General features: G+C 55.2%; 1 protein-coding gene across 2 annotated transcripts in view; it reads right to left on the reverse strand.

The window, feature by feature from the left end:
- The window catches only part of Rnf213 (ring finger protein 213), a 101,574-nt gene extending 90,995 nt beyond the window's left edge, over positions 1–10,579 (reverse strand). For both annotated transcript variants that reach the window (XM_021241141.2, XM_013078126.3), the window contains exons 1-3: positions 10,423–10,579; positions 9,982–10,121; positions 4,489–4,658 (exon numbers count right to left, since the gene is read on the reverse strand). In XM_021241141.2, the coding sequence (XP_021096800.2) occupies positions 4,489–4,658; positions 9,982–10,121; positions 10,423–10,559 (447 nt within the window). In that variant the 5' untranslated portion in view covers positions 10,560–10,579. The remainder of the gene's footprint in view (positions 1–4,488; positions 4,659–9,981; positions 10,122–10,422) is intronic.
- Between the last annotated feature and the right edge of the window lie 7,747 nt (positions 10,580–18,326).

Here is an 18,326-nt window from a genome sequence, read left to right on the forward strand (position 1 = left end):
TATGTGCTGCTCTAGAACTTGCGATCCTCCTGCCTCCGTGATGGGCTTACAGGCATGGACCACCACACCCAGCAAGTTTCATTTCTTACATTGTTAAGGAGCCCTGTAATGCACCAGATGCCACAGAAAATGACAGAGGCCGGGGCTGAGCCTCCAGAGACAGACTGTAAGTTCAGCCAGGTGTCCACTCTGGTGTGACCATGGCCGTGACCTGCTGATTGGTTCCAGTTCGGCTGCGGTACTCCATGCTGGACTCAGGTCCCTGCAGCCCACGAGCCCGGCCTCCTCTCTTCCCTGTGAGAAGGGTCTTGGGTTGCCATGGCGCTTCCAGCAGGCAACATTTCTCCAGACCTCAAAGAGGAGAGCTCATAAGAAATAAAAGCTGGTGACAGGATAGGAGGACAGAGTGTTCGCAAAACGTCCTCCAGCACAAGAGCCAAAATCTGAGTCACTTGGCAGGCGGCCTGGGTGTGGCCCCAGCCTTCCTTGCCCCTTGGGGGGTGAGGACTGAGGTGTGAGGGCAGCCCCCTGTGTGCACAGCTGGACAAGAGGCACTGGTGCCGCTGTGTGCCAACTACCTGCTCACTCCCTGCAGCACACGCATGCTCCACCTCAAACAGGGCTGCGTCCTGCTTCCTTCTCTTGCTTGGAGGGTAATGAGTGGCTTCCATCTCATCAGATGTGTTGTCTACAGCACCTAGGCAAACCTCTGGGGCCACTCCCTGTTGGAACAGAGGCCCCTTCAGACAGGGCAGGGTCACTCCATGCACTGCTCCAGCAAATCCTCCGAGACCTCTCCCCTCAGGAAGACTCGGGCAGGGGCACCCGCTCGGCAGACTAAGCCAGCCCCCAGCACCCTCGAAGTCCAGGGCCAGCAGGCAGGAGGGTGTCGCAGAGCTGAGACAGGGCTGCAGGTGAGCAGGGCAAATCAGAGTAAGAGAAGCACCCTGAGCAGCAGGCACCCCAACCTGCCCCGGGCCTCCATCCACACTCCTGGGTTCAGACTGCTTCGGATGAAGTCACAGACCTGGCAGGGGCAGATCAGCCCAGGGCAGCACGACAGGCCTCCTGAGCCAAGGCCAGGACACACACACTGGGACCTCCCCACCTCCACCAGGCACTGCCAGGAGTCCAGCCAGTCCCCTCCCTCCGAGCAGCCCGCAGGAAGCTGAGGAAGGGAAGCCCTCCCCCCACAACCCACTGCAGGAAGCACAAACCCATCCCCCTCTTTGAGGAGCAAGAGCAGCAAAGAGCACCCATAAGCTGGCTTCGAAAGGCCTGGTGGAGGGCGGTCACCCAGGGGACACGAAGGGTGGCCTCCACACGGACCCTGCCACCCACGCCGCAGGGAGGGCTGGCCCATGGCTCACTGTTCTGGCTTCCCACGTCCATTGTCCTGGGGCCCTCCCCATGGGGGACCTCAGGGCTGCACTCGGAACTGCACACACGCGTCAGGCGCGGAATGACACGGGCACACAAGACTGGGACACACACGGCAGCCCCGCGAGCTGCTCACCAGCAGGAGGCCACAGGTGCAAGTGTGCACCGTGTCCTGAACTCAAGTGTGGATTGGGCCTTTTTTCCCACAAGTCTCCTCCGGTGTCAATGCTGTGTATAGTGCGTACCTCTCTCTCTTTGCTCTTTGACTACTGGAGATTGAACCCAGGGCCTCCATACTGAGCTTCATCTCCAGCACCTGCCCCTTTTTTGCTTTTAGATACAGGGTCTCACTAAGTCGTCCAGGTGGGGCTTGAACTTGTGACCCTCCTGCTTCAGCCTCCTAGAGTGCTGGGGTTGCAGGCGTGCACCTCCATGCCCTGCCCATAATGTGTTGCTGTTGAGATGAAAATCATAAAATTTAGAGCGTTTTTCTTTCTTTGTGGTGCTGAGGACCAAACCCAGGGACTGGTGCAGCCCAGGCAAGCGCTCAACCACTGTGCTACATCCCCAGCCCCAAACAAGCCATCTTCAAGTGGACGATTTAGTGACTTTTCCAGTAGACACAGTGTTGTCCATCACCGGCTCTATCCAACAGGTTCCCCCTAAAAGGCCCATTTCTATTACACAGCACCTGCCCACTCCCCTCCTCCTGGAGCCTGGCAACCACTGATCTGCCTTCTCTCCAAGGATGTGTGCACTCTGCAGTCCACACCGACGGGGCACACTCATCCGGCATCCTTTCCTCAGCATGCTTCTGAGGTCCATCCTCGGTGCAGCACTGGTCCTCCTTTTTCATAGCCAAATAATAGTCCACTGTAGCTATACATCACAACCGGTTTATCCATTCATCTGGGAATGGACATGTAAGTTTCTCCTCCTTCTTCTTCTTCTTCTTTTTTAGTACTGGGAATTGAACCCAGGGCCCTTGAACTGGAGCTACAAGCCCACAGCTATTTTCAGTTCTTTATTTTGAGACAGAGTCCCACTAAATTGCCCAGCCTGGGCTCGAACTTGCAATCCTCCTGCCCCAGCCCCTTAGAATGCTGGTATTACAGTTGTAGACCACCACACTGGCCACTTTACCTTTTGACTGGTATAGGTAATGCTATATTGAACTCGAGGGGGAAGATGTTTGTTTTCCTTTCTCTGCGAGCTGTACCCAGAGGTGGAACTGCTGGGTCAGAAGGCAATTCTGTGCGTAACTCTCTGGTGAATGGCTGACTGCCTTGCATGGCAGCTGCAGTGCTTTCCGGCCCCACTGTCGCTGTGCCTCTGCCGTTCCAAGTTCTGCCCAACAGCTGTTGGCCCCTCGCGTTTGAGACTCCAGTCCACAGACCAGTCTGTGCCTCCTGGTCATCAGCGATGTCCACACTGTCACATGCTTGCTGGCCACGTGTAAGTCTCCTCTGGAGAAACGCTTCAGCAAGTGCTTTGCCCATATTTAAATTGAACTATGTTTTAATGTCAAGTTCTAAGAGTTTTCTACACAGCGTGGAAGAAAACTATCAGATACATGATTGGCAAATATTTTCCCCTTTCCGCAGACTGTCTTCTCACTTTATTTTGTCCTTGAATATTCAAAATTTTTCATTTTGACAAAGTCCAAGTGTCTATTTTTTTTCTTTTGTTGCTTGTGCTTTTGGTTCTACATTTAAGCAACTGTTGCCTGAAGTTGGGTCTGGAGTTGCTCATACATTCCTTTATAATCTTATAACCTTCTCTATGTTTCAAGGATATTTTTCTAGATACAAAATTACATTGATAGCTTTTTATTAATTAATTAATCTATTATCTATCTTTCAGCACTTGAGTATGTTATTTGCTATCTTCTGGACTCCAACGCTATCTTCTATTGAGAAATTGGTTGCTGCACTAATTGAGGAATCACTTTTATACCACAAATCACTCATCTTTTGAAGATTTCAAGACTTTTTTTTTGAGACAGGATCTCGCTCTGTAGCTCAGACTGGCCTTAAACTCACTATGCAGCTCAGGCTGTCCTCAAATACAAGCCATACACACATACGCACCCCACACACACTACCGCCGCCACACAAGGCTCCCATGCAAACCCTAACAACAGATCAGGGCGCAGCCAGCTGTGTCTCTTCCTCTCCCACTGCCCACAGATCACCAGCAACCAGGAACAATACAGAAAACGGGCCCACCCCAGTCACAGAAAGGCAACTTCACAGCGGGACATGGTGGCACATGCCTGTAATTCCAGCACTCCAGGGGGCTGAAGCAGGAGAATTGCCTAAGTGACTTAGAAACTCAGTGAGACCCTGTCCCAAAGTAAAAAATGTTTAAAAGGGACTGGGGATGTAACTCCGAGCGAAGGCCCTGGGTTCAATCCCTAGGACCAAAAAATAAAAACAACCAAAAAAAGCCAAATTCACTCCTTCCGTACCCAGCAGCAAGCAGACATGTGGACATGGCCACTGGGGTCTGCACTGGGCTGCAGCAGACACTTCCTTGGGAAGAAGCCTCCCCAGGGCTCCGACTGGGCTCCTTACTGAAGAAATGCTCTGCAGTGTCCAGCACACCACAGATTCTGTTGGAGCCACGGGGCACAGAAACAGGCTGAGCCTCACCCTTGGAGGAAGGGCAGTCGGCTGCCCATGCACTCCCAGTGCCAACCTCGCCCAGAGCCAGCCAGCCTCCCACCCCCACACAGAGAGGCCCAGGGAAAAGCAGGACCCACGGATGTCTGGCCACACCCACATGTGTCAGGTCTGGAGCTGGACAGGAGACCCCAGGGGCCGGGAAGCCACGGCTCCCGTGCTGGAGAAGCAGACAAGGGACAGCTCTGTCACTTCCCAGGAGCATGGATCTGCAGGCTGGGGTAGCACTTTGGGGTGCCAGCCAGACAGCTGTTCAGTAACATTGTCCCAGAGAAGACACCATGGGGAGAGCAAAGGTCTCTCAAAGTGTACCTAGCTCGGCCACCAATCAAACCATCTTGGAAAACAGCTTCCAGGTACAGCAGAGGGCAGGGTGACAGTCAGGGACAGGCGGGGTGGGCACAGGCTGGAACAGTTCCCTCACCTTTTGGACGAGGATCCAGGGGGTGTCCGATTCAGGATCCTCTAAATTTTCCTGCCAGTCAGAGGAGCCTGGGATCGAATGCAGGTCGTCATTCTCCTTCGGTGCTTCTCCGAGCGCTCTCTCTCCTTTGGGGGCTGAGCACACCAAGGGGTTGTTCTCAGCATCTGCATCTGAGGGCAGATTAAGGAAGATCAGAGGAGACTGAGGAGCCAGGGAAGGGGGCACTGGCCCCTGCCCTCGAGCAGGTGCTGAGGCAGATCAGCCCTGCCCTCCTCCAAGGCCAGGCAGGACAGGGCCGGGCCCTCGACCCCAGCTACTGCGAGGGGCAGGCCAGAGAACAAGGCAGTGGGTCTGAATATCCACCAGCCCAATGCCTCAATTCCACACCTCTAAAGCAGTGGCCGCCCACTCCTCTCCTCCCAAAGGCTGCTCCTTCTTGTGGTGGTCCGGAGGCCTCTGGAGGCTCTAAACCCTGGCCCTGACCCTTCTGTCCACCTGCTGGTCTACACCCATCCACAGCAGCCATCCACTCGATGCTCACAAAGTCAGCCCGCGGCCGCCTTCGAGGGGCATCCACTCCCACACGTGGGTCCCTGTAACCCCAGCTCTCTCCCACAATTCTTCTGTCGAGAACCTTCTCTTCTCCTGGTCCCGAGACCCCTCTCCAAGCCCCCATGTCTGCCCCAGGTGCACGCCCTGCTCTAGAAACCTCCACCCCAGCTCGCAGCGCGGTCTGGCCCGGCTGCTGCCTCCGCAGGCTGGGGAAGGCAGGACTCGGAAGACCCAGCTCCCTGCGCACGGGTGCTCATGGCCCTGGGGAGTTTCCCTGAAGGAAGGTTACTGACAGGACTTAGAACTGATGACAAGGCCTCCAAAGGTCTGCATGGGTGCTTGTGCTTGTATGCATGCACACGCACACATCTTTCTAGCCAAAAAGCAGAAGCTGGAAAAAAGATCTTCGACAGACAGCCTGGACCACTTGCCTTTGTACCCCCAACACTGAATCAGAAACTGGGGGCCCTGAGCTTTGTCCCTCCCATAGGGCAGCCCTGCTCAACCTCCCCCACTCAGGACCTGGCATCTCCCCTCGCCAGTCAAAGTGAAGAAGGGCTACAGCATTCTCCCCCTTTAGGGACCAATAGCTCCGGATGCTCAGGATCCCAGCACTATTTCCCCTACTGCCTCATGGAGAAGGGCAGGGTGGCCAGGGCCAGATGAAGGGGTAAGAGGCCTTCAAACAACTGAACCCTCCCAGCAGGGGCCTGGCCTTCCTCCTGCTGAGCTGGGAAGCTGGACTGCTCCAAGCATCAATACAAGAAAAGGTACCAGGTATGGTGGTACACACCGGGAATCCCAGCTACTCAGGAGGCTGAGGCAGGAGGATTACAAACTCGAAGTTATCTTGGACAATAAACAGACTCTGTCCCAAAATAAAAAAAAATTAAAAAGGGGCTGGGGCCATAGCTTAGTGCAAAGGTCCTAGATTCAATCCCTAGTATGAGGGGAGGGAGCAGAGGCAAAGGCAGTTCAAAGAAAAAAATATACAGGTGATCCCCAAACTCCCCAAGTTTGGCTTCCCCGCCAATGAAGGAAATCAGAACAGAAATGCTGAGATGCCACTTCCACCCATTCCCGGCGCTGCACGGATGACAAGATCAGCCCCTCCCGGGGCCCAGAGGCTGTGCCGGGAAACGGAACCAAGGAGCCAGGCCGCCTGCAGCCGAGGGAGCTGCCAGGGCATTTGCGAAGGAGAAAGCCCTAGCCTGCCAGTGCAGCAGCTCCAGGGTAGGCAGCCTGACCCCTCCCCTGCAGTGGAGGGGAGTCCCCAGGGCTGGCTGCTGAGTCAGCCCTCGAGGCCTGGCCAGGCAAAACAGGGAAGAACAAGATGCAGTGTCAGTCTGAGCATAAGGGGCCAGGCCAGGGCAAGGAAAGAGGCCACCGGGGACTTCAGGTCCTCATGTCCGAGGCAGGTCATCGGCCACCTACATGCAAATTTCTGCAGTCACTGTCATACAAAGGAAAGTAGCCAAATGCAGAAATCATAAGAGCAAAGCACAGAGAAGTCTGAGAATCTGTCCAGGCCCCCCAGTGGCATGGAGAGTGAGGTGGGATAGAAGAAATAAAGCCAGTGGCCGGGTATGGTGGTGCGCAGCTGTAATCCCAGCACTTGAAAGGTGGAGGCAGGAAGACCGCTGACAGTTGAGGCCAGCCTGGACCCTATAGTGAGCTCAAGCCCAGCCTAAACTACTTAGTGAGACTCTGTCTCAAAAAAAAATTTTTTAATTTAAAAATAGAAGAAAAAGCAAGAAAAATACAGAGAGGTAAAAAGGAGACGAGAAAAGTCCTAATTTTAAAGTTGCCCTTTCAAGAAAACTGCAACTTCCTGGTACTGAACAAAAGAAGACAAGAAAACTGCCGCCAGGAAGGTGGGGTACACCTCTAATCCCAGCACTCCCCGAGGCCCAGGAAGGAAGATCGAAAATTCAAGCCCAGCAGCCTAGGCAACTTGGTGACTTAGTGAGACCCTGACTCAAAATAAAAATAAAGGGCTGAAAATGTAGGTCAGTGCAAAGGCCTTGGGTTTGATCCCCAGTGTTACAGACAGCTAAGTTAGATAGAAATGTAATGGGGAGCCAGACAAGACTAAGCCCCCAAGAGGGTCAGGACAAAAGGTGAAAACCCTATAACTAACTGGGGCTGTCTACCCACGTGGTTGTGCACTACCAAACTCCCCTGTAAAGTGGGGTCCCCAGCTACACATTCAGGTCCCCTCCGGCCTCTTAGGAGCCATCCTCTCAATAAATATTTTCCTACTCTAAACCTCCGTTGTTCCTAGAATTCATTCTTTGATTTCAAAGAACACGGACTCGCCGTACCAGACAGCTAACAGGTAGGAGATATAATATTTTTATATTTCATCTCCTGCATCAGCACGAGCAAACAGTACAACACAACTCTGCCCTGTGTGCCAGGTCTGGAGCCAGCAGGTAGAGGTGAGCAAAACTCAGAAAGCAAATACCCACAGCCGGGCCACTCCCCACCCTGCCCACACGTCCCTGGCCCTGGTCCTCAGGCTGCTGCTGGGCCCCTTCTCCCCCTTCTCAGTCTGTACCCCACCCACCCACACCAGGGCCTGAGCTGAACCCCCAGGAGTGACCCCACCATTGCCCTCCCGAGCTCCCAGCCCTGTGGGCTGACGATTCTCATCTGATCCTTCTGTTATAAAAACGTCTAACCTTCCTGAAGACTTGGAAAACGGGAGCATGACATGGTGCCCAGGGTGTCACCCCTCAAAATAACCTTCCAGCAATGGAGGGACAAGTCGCACCGGGCTTTCTGGGGACTGGAGCCCACCCCTGGCCCCCATGCCTGCTGCTGCTGGCCAGGAGGAGCTGTGAGTGGCTGAATGGAAGGAGAGGCAGGGGCCGCCTTCCTTTCCATAGCTGCAGCGCGCCAAGCCCCGTTCCAATTTCAGTTTCCTTTTCCCTCTCTTTGGGGGAGGAGAGGGGCCTCACACACGAGGCAAGCCTCCTGGCTCGCTGTGCCCCGTTTCAGTTTCTATTCCTGTACACAGAGTCGCAGCCAAGTGAGGAGGCGGCGGAGCCCTGACTCAGGGCACATAGGGCGGCTGCCCGCCTCCCCCCACCTGCCACCTGCCCGACGGGCGGCCGTGGGGCAGAGTTCAAGTATGAGAAGACTCAACGGCATCTCCCAGGGAAATGCCACACGCCCACCCTCTCAGACAGACCTTCATTTTTTCCTGTTCTGCTGGCACACGCTTCAGTGGCCCTCACAGTCCTGTCCAAGGCCTCACCCAGAACGAAGGAGGCAGGGAGAGCGACCTTTCAGGGAGTCCCCACCAGGGATGGCCATGGGGTCGCCCATGTCCCCACAGGAGCCTGAGACTTAAAAAAGCCACCCCCCCAGCCACAGTCAGGAACCTGACCACCCCGCTTTGTTCCCTATCAGTAATTACCCAGTCCCCCCAACCCTGCAGGCCTGTGCCTGCTCATCAAAGGAGACCGCACCAGCACCCAGTTTTCTCCCTTCACACTGAGGCCAGCAGAACGTGATCCAAGGGTCCTCCCAAGACATGGACTCCAAAGGGTTCAAATCCTGCCTCTGCCAGGTGCTAGCTGTGTGACTGTGGCTGAGTTACTTAACCTCTCTGTGCTTTGCTCCCAGCATCTGTAGCAGGGATTTATCACAGCTGCACACTCAGCACAGTGCCAGGCAAATCACGGGCGAGCAGACTGGTGTCTTCTCATCTCTGGAGCTGCACAGCCCCACACGGCAGATGTTCTTCCTAGTGCCCCAGCAGGTGGGGGGTGATGTCCCACAGGACCCAGGCACCAGGGGCTCCACCAATCTAAACGCAAGGAGTCTTTCACCAGAGCAGCTACTCTGTCGGTCACCAAGTACACACAAGCTGCTGCGACCTGGCCAATCCCAGGGACTCAAAAAGGCAGAGCCATTAAAATGTCAGCCAAAGCCCTTCCCCAAAGAGTCGGGAAGAAAAGGAAATCAGAGGGAGGCTGAGGCAGGAGGATCGCCAAGTTTGAGTCCCTTCTGGACAACTTTGGGTACCCTGTCTCAAAACTTAAAAAGATACAACGGGCTGGGGGTCTAGCTCAGTGATAAATCGCCCCTGGGTTGGATCCCTAGACACACACACACAGGGAATCAGTGAGACAAAGATCAACAACCGACAGCAGCAGCCTCCTCACACCTCTTGGGGCCAAGAAAGGCCCGGTGAGACCCAAGTGTGGAGGGAGAGCGGGGGCCACACCCCGGCCGAGGGACAGGGGCAGCACACAGAGAGGACGCCTCCCAGGAAGCCACACGCCATGGCCAGGTGCACGGAGGGCAAATCTCGGTGAAAGGCGACTGGGAATCTGGGGGAGGCGCAGGTCGCGGTTTTCCGTGGGTGCTCAGGACAGCCCCACTGCTGGCAAGACTGGGCGGGGGTCAGGACTCAGGGAGGGCAGTACAAAGGGAGTGGGAGCAGGCAGTACAAAGGCCCTGCGACTGGAGCACATCTAGGGTGTCCCAGCGGGCTCTGGGGCAGTGGGAGAGGGGGAGAGGGAGAGGGAGGGCAGCCGGCCGCCTGGGGGGGGGGGGGCATCTGAGCATCCCCCGCCACCCCCAGAGCTCCTGCCTCCATTCGTCTACCACCAAGGCCAGGAAAGGCCCTGAGCTGTGGCGACCCCTTGCGGTCACACTACAAACAACACTGAGTCCTCCCTCCCGGACCCCGGGGTCGGGTAAAGACCCCAGGCACCGCGGGGCCCTCTCACCCGCGTGGGAAAACAGAGGCTCCCAGTTCCTTCGAAGAATCGAAAGTGAAACTTCAGAAAGGCGCCTGGCACTGCTAGCACAAGGCCCGACCGAGCTGACCAAGGACAGTGCTTCTGCAAAGAGCTCTTCGGTCGCAGGAGCGCGCTTCCCGGGAAGCAGCGGCCGCTCCCGCCCAAGCGCCCGCGCCCACCTCACCTGGCTCAGGAGCTGCGAGCAGCAGCCGCTGTCCACACTGGCTGCAGAATTTAGGGGCTTGCTCGCTGGAGACGTGGCGGCACCTCGGGCACTCCATGCCTGGAGGGGCTCCCGGCGGCTGGCCGCTGTCTCCTGCAGTCCTGCAAGAAAGGGCAGAGTCCCCAGGCTGCAGGCTATAGGCCGCGCCTCCTGTCACGTGACCACGGTCCCACTTCGGTTTCATTTTCTGAGAAAGTGAAATTATTATGGCCCAGTGGGTCCCCCAATCGATCAAAATCCAGCACCGCTTGTGTCCTCTGCGCAGCTCAGGGGCTCTGCCCCACCCCAAGTCTAGCTCTGCCCTGGCTGAAATCCCTCCCCTCTTGGCTCTCCTGTCTCCTTCTGCCCTCCAAGCCCCTGCTGCTGTCCCTCCCAGTAAGGCCCAAGCTGTCCAGCACAGACCATGGGGCCAGCCGCTTCTCCCAGGTGACTCCTGAGAAGGGGGGCGCACAGGCAGAGTTGGGGTCTGCGTGGACTCTGACACGGGATGTGGGGGGCCGCCTGCCCGCCTGCAGAGCAGCTGCAGTGCCCCTGCCCATGCTGCCCCAGGTGTCTCAGGTGAGGATTAGCCACAGGTGAGGATTAGGTGAGGCACCCAGTAAGTAGGCTGGCACTACTGACAGCCACGTGAGCCCTGTGCAGGCAGCAGGGAGTCCCGAAGCGGGGGAGGCCGCCTCTTCTCATTGAGCGAGGCCCCTGAGCACCCTCTGGGGTGGGTGGTGTCAAACTAGGGGAAGGTCACAGCAGGAATGGAGACGGCAGCCGGAAGACACTTCTACCCATCACCCCTCTGCTGGCTTCGAACCAAAGAACCAGGAAAGCAGCGACTAAGACCGCTCCTCCCACTGCCCAGAGGCACCAGGGGCCCTGGGACACCCTCCCAGGCCTGGCTCATCCCTCTCCTCCCCCGGCTCAGTCTCCACTTCCTGATAACAGTTCCAGGGCAGGGCCCAGCTGGGGGTGGGGGAGGCTGGTGCAGTTCCCCGCTTCGCTTCACCCGGGGCAGTCCAGCCCTGCCCGCACCGTGTCCCATCCCCTCCCATGGCCGGAGCCAACCACTCCCAGTCTGGGCCCGGCCCCTGTGCAAAGGTCTTCAAGGGCGCCCACCACCCAGGTCCCTCTCTTCCCACTGTTGGGGAGTGAGAAATGGCTTCCTTCCACCCTCCTAGGTTCTCTGGCTGGGCAATGAACAAAATCAACAAGAGACAGATTAACAAGAGGAAAAAATAGACATATTTAATTACGTACTTACCGGCACGTGGGAGTCCCACAGAATCCCAGAGTGCCGGAAGGATCTGGCGGCTGAAGGTTATGCAGCCTCTAGGCCACGTCAGGCTAGGACCAGGAGTGGCAAGTGGCTAGGTGGGTAAGGAATCGCGTGCTGAAGGAGCTTGTGTGTTGTTACACAGAGGTGGTTTCTCAGGTAAGGAGAGCTGAGTCCCAGGGGCCTGCTCTTTTTGCTAATGCAGATTTCCTTTATGGAGGTAAATTTTTCTCACTGGAGGACTCCGCGACCAGCCATCCTAGGTGGCACAAGTCTGTGATACCAGCACTCTGAGAGGGCTGAGGCAGGAGGATCGCAAATGCAAGCCCAGCCAGGGCAAGACAGTGACTTAGCCAAACCAACAGGGAAGGGTGGAGGGTGGGGGTGGAAGAGAGGGAAGGGGAATGAGCCAAAAACAAGAACTAAGATATATCGCACACAGGTACAAATACCCGATGATGAATGTGATCGTAATGGACACCTAAAACGTACCAATAAAGTTAGCAAGGAAAGAGAAAGGAAAGGGCGGAGATGGAGCTCAGTGCAAAGGGCCTGGGTTCAATACCCTTCAATACCCTGTACCGCAAAAAAGGGAAGGGGGGGCGTGTGACACCCCCTCCCCAGTCTGCAAATCCTCACACCCACTCGCCCTCAAGGCCTTTCCGGGAGGGCTTTAAACCCCCCCCCCCCCTGGGAGTAGGGAGGACGCTGGGCTCTGGGCGGCCGCGCCTTTCTCTTGGATCAAGGCGGCTGCACTTAGCGCGGTGGGAGGGGAGCAGAAGGGCAGCAGAAGGGCAGCAGAAGGGCCCGGGGCGGGGGGGGGGGACACAGCCCGCGGGTGGGGCCCTGCCCCGAAGTAGCGGGGCCCCTTGCGAGGCCGGGGCCCGGCCGTCCGCCGCGGGAGAGCGGGTCTGGCCAGTGCGGGGGCCGGAGCAAGGCGGGGCTGACCCGGCCGACCCGGCCCAGAGAGAAAGCGAAGCTGGGAGCCGGCACCTCGGGACGCACCGCGGCCCCAACCTGCCCGACTGCGCCCGACGCCCGCCCCGGGGACATGGCACCGGGAGACCCACGCCCCACCCGCCCGCCCGCGCGCGCTCTCCCCTGTCCTCCAGCACCGCGGGGCCCGCGCGGGCCTGGCCAGGGTCCCCGGCCGGTGCCCTCCTCCCCCGGAGTCGCCCCTCCCTCAGAGCCCCGGGGCTGACGCGTCTCCCCCACTCACAGCGGCCGGGGAGACCCCCTGAAGCACCCGCGTCCCCAGCCCTGCCCCCGACACCTTGGATAGTGTCCCCTACCGCTCAGACCCTGGGAGGGCCGCTCTGCCCAGCTTCAAGACGCCTCGGAGTCATGAGTGGATCAAATGGCCACGAGGCCAGTGGCAGTGGTCACTGTCCATGGAGTGGGCGCCATGCCCGCGGCCGCACGGCCCCTCTGTGCCTCAGTTTCCTCATTTGTGAGGCTGCTAGTCCTGCCTCCTACGGCTGTTGGAATCTTAACACTGGTGTTGCAGGACCTGAGCCAAACTGTTGGTGTCCACGGTCTGCTATACTCTCCCTGCCATCTCCCCCAGCGCGGGCTGGGGGAACTTGAGCGGGGGGGGCATCTGTACCACCTGCCCTGCCGCACAAACCAATCACACCTGTGGCGTCCGACCACCGCCTCTCTGAGCCCCTTCCCTCCCACACCTCCAGTCACTTCCTCCGGGCTGGGTACCCTGGCTCTGTCCTTGTGGTGCCCCCTCTGGCAGGACTGGCTTCTCTGCCATCTGATCTCAGGACCTGCACCTGAGCTCCTAGGGGCACTCGGCTCAGGTGCCTGGGGAGTCCCTGGGCCCCTCACAAAGCCCAGCTGGGTGGTCCACTCTTGAGGCGCAGCCAGAGGAATTGTTAAGATCCAACGCTGGAAACCGGGAGGGGGGGGTCACCCTCTTCTACAGCGTGTCTCTGCATTCCCAACTCAGTTTGTGGTTCAAGGTACACGAAGCTGCAGCCGGCCCACCCTGGGGTGGGCTGTCACATGCGGCAAGTGAGTACTTCGCAGAGGGAGCCCGAGTGGGCGGACAGCAGCCACTTCCTACGTGCTGGAAGTGGGATCTGCATGTGGTCTGCGGAGCAGACATCCTATTTGGAGAGGTTCAGCAGCAGACCTTGAGGAGTTCCAAGAAGGCAAAGGTGGGCACATATCTGCCTCTCTCAGAGCCAGCCCAGAGCCTGGCGCTAAGTAAAATGCCCCATATCAACCACGAGCCCCTCCTCTCAGTGCCAAAGGCCTTCTCGCCCCTGGCCCATCTGCGCCCAGATGGGAAGAAACTCATCCAGTGTTGCTTAGACGTTGCCTGCCTCAGTGGTCTCAATCGTGCCTCCGTCTGACCCTACACTCACGGGAGCTGCTGGCGGGCTCACTCTGGAGAAGAGGTGCATACCGGCCTACCCACAAAGGCGGGAGGGGCAGCTGGGGGACTGGGTTTGTCATCACCTCCATCTTGGCTTCCTAGCTCTGGAGAAATCCTCGTGGCTTGAGAAGTGGTGACATTCCCATCAAAACAGTTGTCTCTGGGCCATGGATTTAGCTCAGTGGTTCCGCCGCCTGGCTCGCAAGCGCAAGGTCCTGACTTTGATCTCCGATACCAAAAAGAAAAAAAAGGGTTGGCGATGCAGCTCAGTGCAGAAGCTCTCGGTTCAACACCCAGAACTGCAAAAGAGGAGGATAAGACTCATAAACCAGACACAATAGGCTGGGGCCTGGACCAAGTATGGTCCTGGTCTAACCCTCAAAGGGGAAGAAAATATTTTAAGTGCCCGGCAACTTTTGAAATGGAGTTGAGGGCAGCAGACCAAGGAAGAGAGCAGCACTCAGAGAGCTGAAGGGAAGTCAGGTTTATCGCTAGCCAGGGGCCCAGCAGAAGTCGCCTTCCAGAGTCTGAGCCCCGCTTCTCTGTTTGTTCTCATATTTATCTGTTCTTCATGCAGGGGCAGGGAGCAGGCGGAATTTTACAGAAGCAGAACTTAGCAGAGGGCAGGGAGGCGGAGGTGATGTTGCTTTTACAGTTTATCTCTAAGACATAGGGAGGTGGGCAGCTGAGTCTCAGCAGTGCATCTTCCGTGCACAGTGACCTTGGTGGCTTTGGCAGGAGGCGCAAGCCTTAGACTGTCAGCCTCGAGACCGGCAGCCTCTGCTGTCTTGCTTTTCCATTTCACTTTTACGCCCCTTCCCCACCTATTCCCACGCCTGTCTCCTCAGAACCCAAAGCCGTAAAGTCGTTTACTTGTATTCTTCCCAAATTGCCCTTCCTGACTCCCTTAAGAGGATAGAACCACAGTTCTTCTAACTTAGAAGGTGCTTTTTTCATCAAGCTAAGACAATCATTAGTGGTTTCTCTTGGAAGTTATCAAGTTCTTATCTTAGTTAAAGGTTCTCACTCATAGCCTTATCCAACAAGGGAACTGTCATGGTGTAGATCTAAAATGTCCCTCCAAAGCCTCACGTGTTCAGAGGGGGTGCTTTTAGAAGGTGACTGGATCCTGGGGCACTGTGCATACTCATCTTTGAATTAATCCAAGGATGAGGTCATAGCTAAAGTGCTGTTAGGAGGTGGGGTCTGTTCGTGAGTGGTGGGCCACTGGGGCATGACCTGGGAGCAGGGGGTCTCCCTCCCGATCCTCCCTTCTCTCTGTACTTCCTGGCCTCCATGACTTGAGCAGCTTTCCTTCCCTAGACCCTGAGTCCATGCTCTTCCTGTCTTGGCGCCAATAGACTATGGCCTGAATCCTGTGAAAACTATGAGCTGAAATAATCCCCTCTTCCTCTAGGTTATGGGTGTCAGGTATTGTGTCCCAGCAACAAGGAAGTGACTCAGACAGGAGGGAAGCAAAAGGCCTACTTGAATCTTCTATCACCATCTGCCTAGAGAGCGGTGTGGCAAACACTAAAGAAAGAAAGACAAAGAGACACACTTTCAATGTACATGGTGGGCGGTAGGAGGCTAATGCCAGAGTGGGTAAAGCCAAAGACACTCCAAGCTAGCCACTGTTTATGGGGTGCACACAGTAATCGGAGGGAGTATCGGGTGACTCAGAGGGCGGCGGTGATCTTATGCTGATGAGGGCAGTGAGATGGGCAAAGCATTCTTACAGTAGCAGGCGAGAAGGCAGGTAAATAAGGAGTTTGTCTTTTCCTCCAGGCAAAACCTATTTTTTTATTACCACTTGGTTCTCAAGGAACCAGGATGTCTTCAGCTGATATAATCTTGCCCTGGAATGTCACAGCATCACGGATGTCTTCAGTTGATGTAATCTTGCCCTTGAGTGTCACAGTATCATGGGACCATTGAGGCCTCAACTATGACCGGAGGCAAAACCGAGTTACGTTTCCGCATACCATAGCCAGCTTGCAGGCAAGATGCCAGGCTTCAGAGGGGCCCTAACCACAGTGATTTTTGCAAGGATTTTTCCTCCAAAATTATATAGACTGGCTCTCAACAATCTTCCAGCCCCATAAGGACAGAGTTCATTGGGCCAGTTTCTTTCCCCCAAGATTTATTGTTCCAAGTGCTGAAGCTGGACAGGAGAGTCAACGAGGGAATAAGCCAAGTCCAACCTTAGAAACTAAGGCCCAAACTAAGCCAAAGAAAGCAGGCAAATGAAGCTGCTGGGTCAGGAAACAAGTGAGGCACATGAGACATCTCCCAAGACCGGCACCTGTCCTGGCCTGGACTTGTCCATCTAAGACGGGGCAACAGGGTGAAGGATTCTCCATCTTCCCAATGCCATCACTACTGTACACAGAAACCAATCAGAAAAGGGCTGTTTGAACCAATCAGAAGCTTGCTATTCCAATCCTTCATTTGAATCTGATGCTGTTCACATGACCAATCAAAAGATGCTCTTTTCAATCCTTTATTTGCATGTGGACACTACCAATCAAAAGACACCATTTCGGATCCTTCATTTACATGTAAAGGAGGCCAAGGAATTTCTCATAGGACAGTTTATACTGTGCATGAGGCCAAGTGAGCCTTTGATAGGATGACTTTCCCAATGCTTCTTTGCATGAAAGAGAGATAACCAAGGGATTCTGGATACAAAAGATCCATTTTCCTAGCCTTGGGGCTGCTGTGAGCCTTTCCACTGCCTGCTCTCGCTCTGCACAGTGTACTTCTTTTGGGCCATCAATAAATGTACACTTTCACTGTCTTTTCTGTGTGTTTTGTTCCATTCTTTGCTTGAGACACCAAGAACATGGAGAAAAGCACCTTCAGACTCTCCAACCAGCCCCACAACTGTACGGGTGTGAAGCCTGCAGGGCTACCGTATTCAGGGCTGTTCAGGGCCTCTGGGACCTGCACTGTTTTAATCCAGACAACACCCAACTCTGGGATAGTTGTTACTCTGCTGGGTCAAAGGAGCAGGACCCCATGCAGGAATATCCAGCCCCAAAAAACAGCTGGTGCCCACCAGCCAAACCAAGCTATAACCAACCAATCTGTACCCAGGAGCCCACAGATCTGAAGACAGGTTGGTGAGTAGCTGCCATCAAAACCAGAACCATAGGCCCTCCTGTTTTGTTTTGTTTTTTTGAGACAGAGTCTCACTGTGTAGTCCAGGCTGGCCTTAACTCACTATGAAGCCCAGGCTGGCCTTGTACTCACAGCGATCTTCCTGTGTCAGCCTTCCAAGTGCTGGGATTACAGGTGTGTGCCACGATGCCCTCTGAGTTTTGCAGTTTTTATGTACATGGCTTGGGAATAAATGTGAATATTTTGTTCCTCTCTGCCAGTCACACAGTCGCTTTCAGGTGATTGGGTCTAGGAGGCCGCAGCCACAGGGGACCCAAGCCACAGGGGCTGGAGGGAGCGCAGCCTCAGCGCTGATGCACACGAGTCCCAGGCCCATGCTCCCCACTCTTCCCCTCACAAGGCGCCCTTGTTCTCAGTGGCTCCCACCCCCCACACACTCAGCAAACTACACGGCGCTGGTGGACAGCATCCTCTCTGCAGCTGAGCAACATGAAGGGGGCACCACGGCTGTCCAGATACCCAGGTCAGGAGCTGAGCCACAGCCAAACTGTGTTTAAGGCCAACTGCTGGATGAAGCAATGCAAAGGTCAAAGCACATCCTCGGGCACAGGGAGAGAGTGGACCCCGGGCCTGGACGTGCAGTGGGCTAGGCTGAATGAGTTCCAGAGTCCTGGAAGACTGCAGTGTGGTCCAGGTCAAGTAAGATTTCTCCCACCCACTTTAAAGCTTTGCACTACTGGGGTTGGAACCCAGGGCCTTTGCTCTAAGCTACATCCCCAGCTGTTTTGTTTTGTTTTGTTTTGTTTTTCTCAGACAAGTTCTCACTAAGTCACTAAGTTTCCCACACTGGACTTGAACTTTAGTTCTCCTGCGTCAGCCTCCCAGAGTTCAGGAATTACAGGTGTGCACTTCAGGCTTGGTTCCTTATGGTTTTAACTTACCTTTCCCTGAGGACTGATAGTGTTGAGAATCTTTTTTCATGTGATCATTGCCTGTGTATTCATTTGTGAAGAATCTGTTCGTTTGACTAATTCCTAGTCTTTACTTTGTCTACATCTATTCAGATTGTCCCCTTTTTTAATTTTTTTTTTTTGCAGTGCTGAGGGTGGAGCTCAGGGTATCATACATGCTAGGCAAGCCATCCCCTTCTTAAGGATGCAAATATAGAATTCATGGATTTATAGTATCAGAAGAAAGTCACAGGCCCAATGTATCTTTAAGTCTGCTAGGATTTAGGAATGAGGAGGTGGAAGAAAAACAGGCCTGGGGTAAAAGAACGCATTGCAACCCTAGGTTACTTTGATTGTGTCTCAAAGCTGCAGTCTTTTTTCTCTTTTAATTTAAATTCTTAAAAAATTTCAGTACTGTGGATTGAACCCAGGCCCTATGCACTGGGCTACTTGCCCAACCCTTTAAAAAAAAAAGAAAAAAAAATATATATATGAATGACGGGGTCTTTATAAGTCAATAAATTGTCCAGACTGGACTTGAACTTGAGATTCTCCTACCTCAGTTTCTCAAAGCGGTGCA

This window comes from Heterocephalus glaber, unplaced genomic scaffold (genome assembly GCF_053883595.1).
Source record: "Heterocephalus glaber isolate CG9 unplaced genomic scaffold, H.glaber_assembly_v1.0 deba00000937, whole genome shotgun sequence".
Lineage (NCBI taxonomy): Eukaryota > Metazoa > Chordata > Mammalia > Rodentia > Bathyergidae > Heterocephalus > Heterocephalus glaber.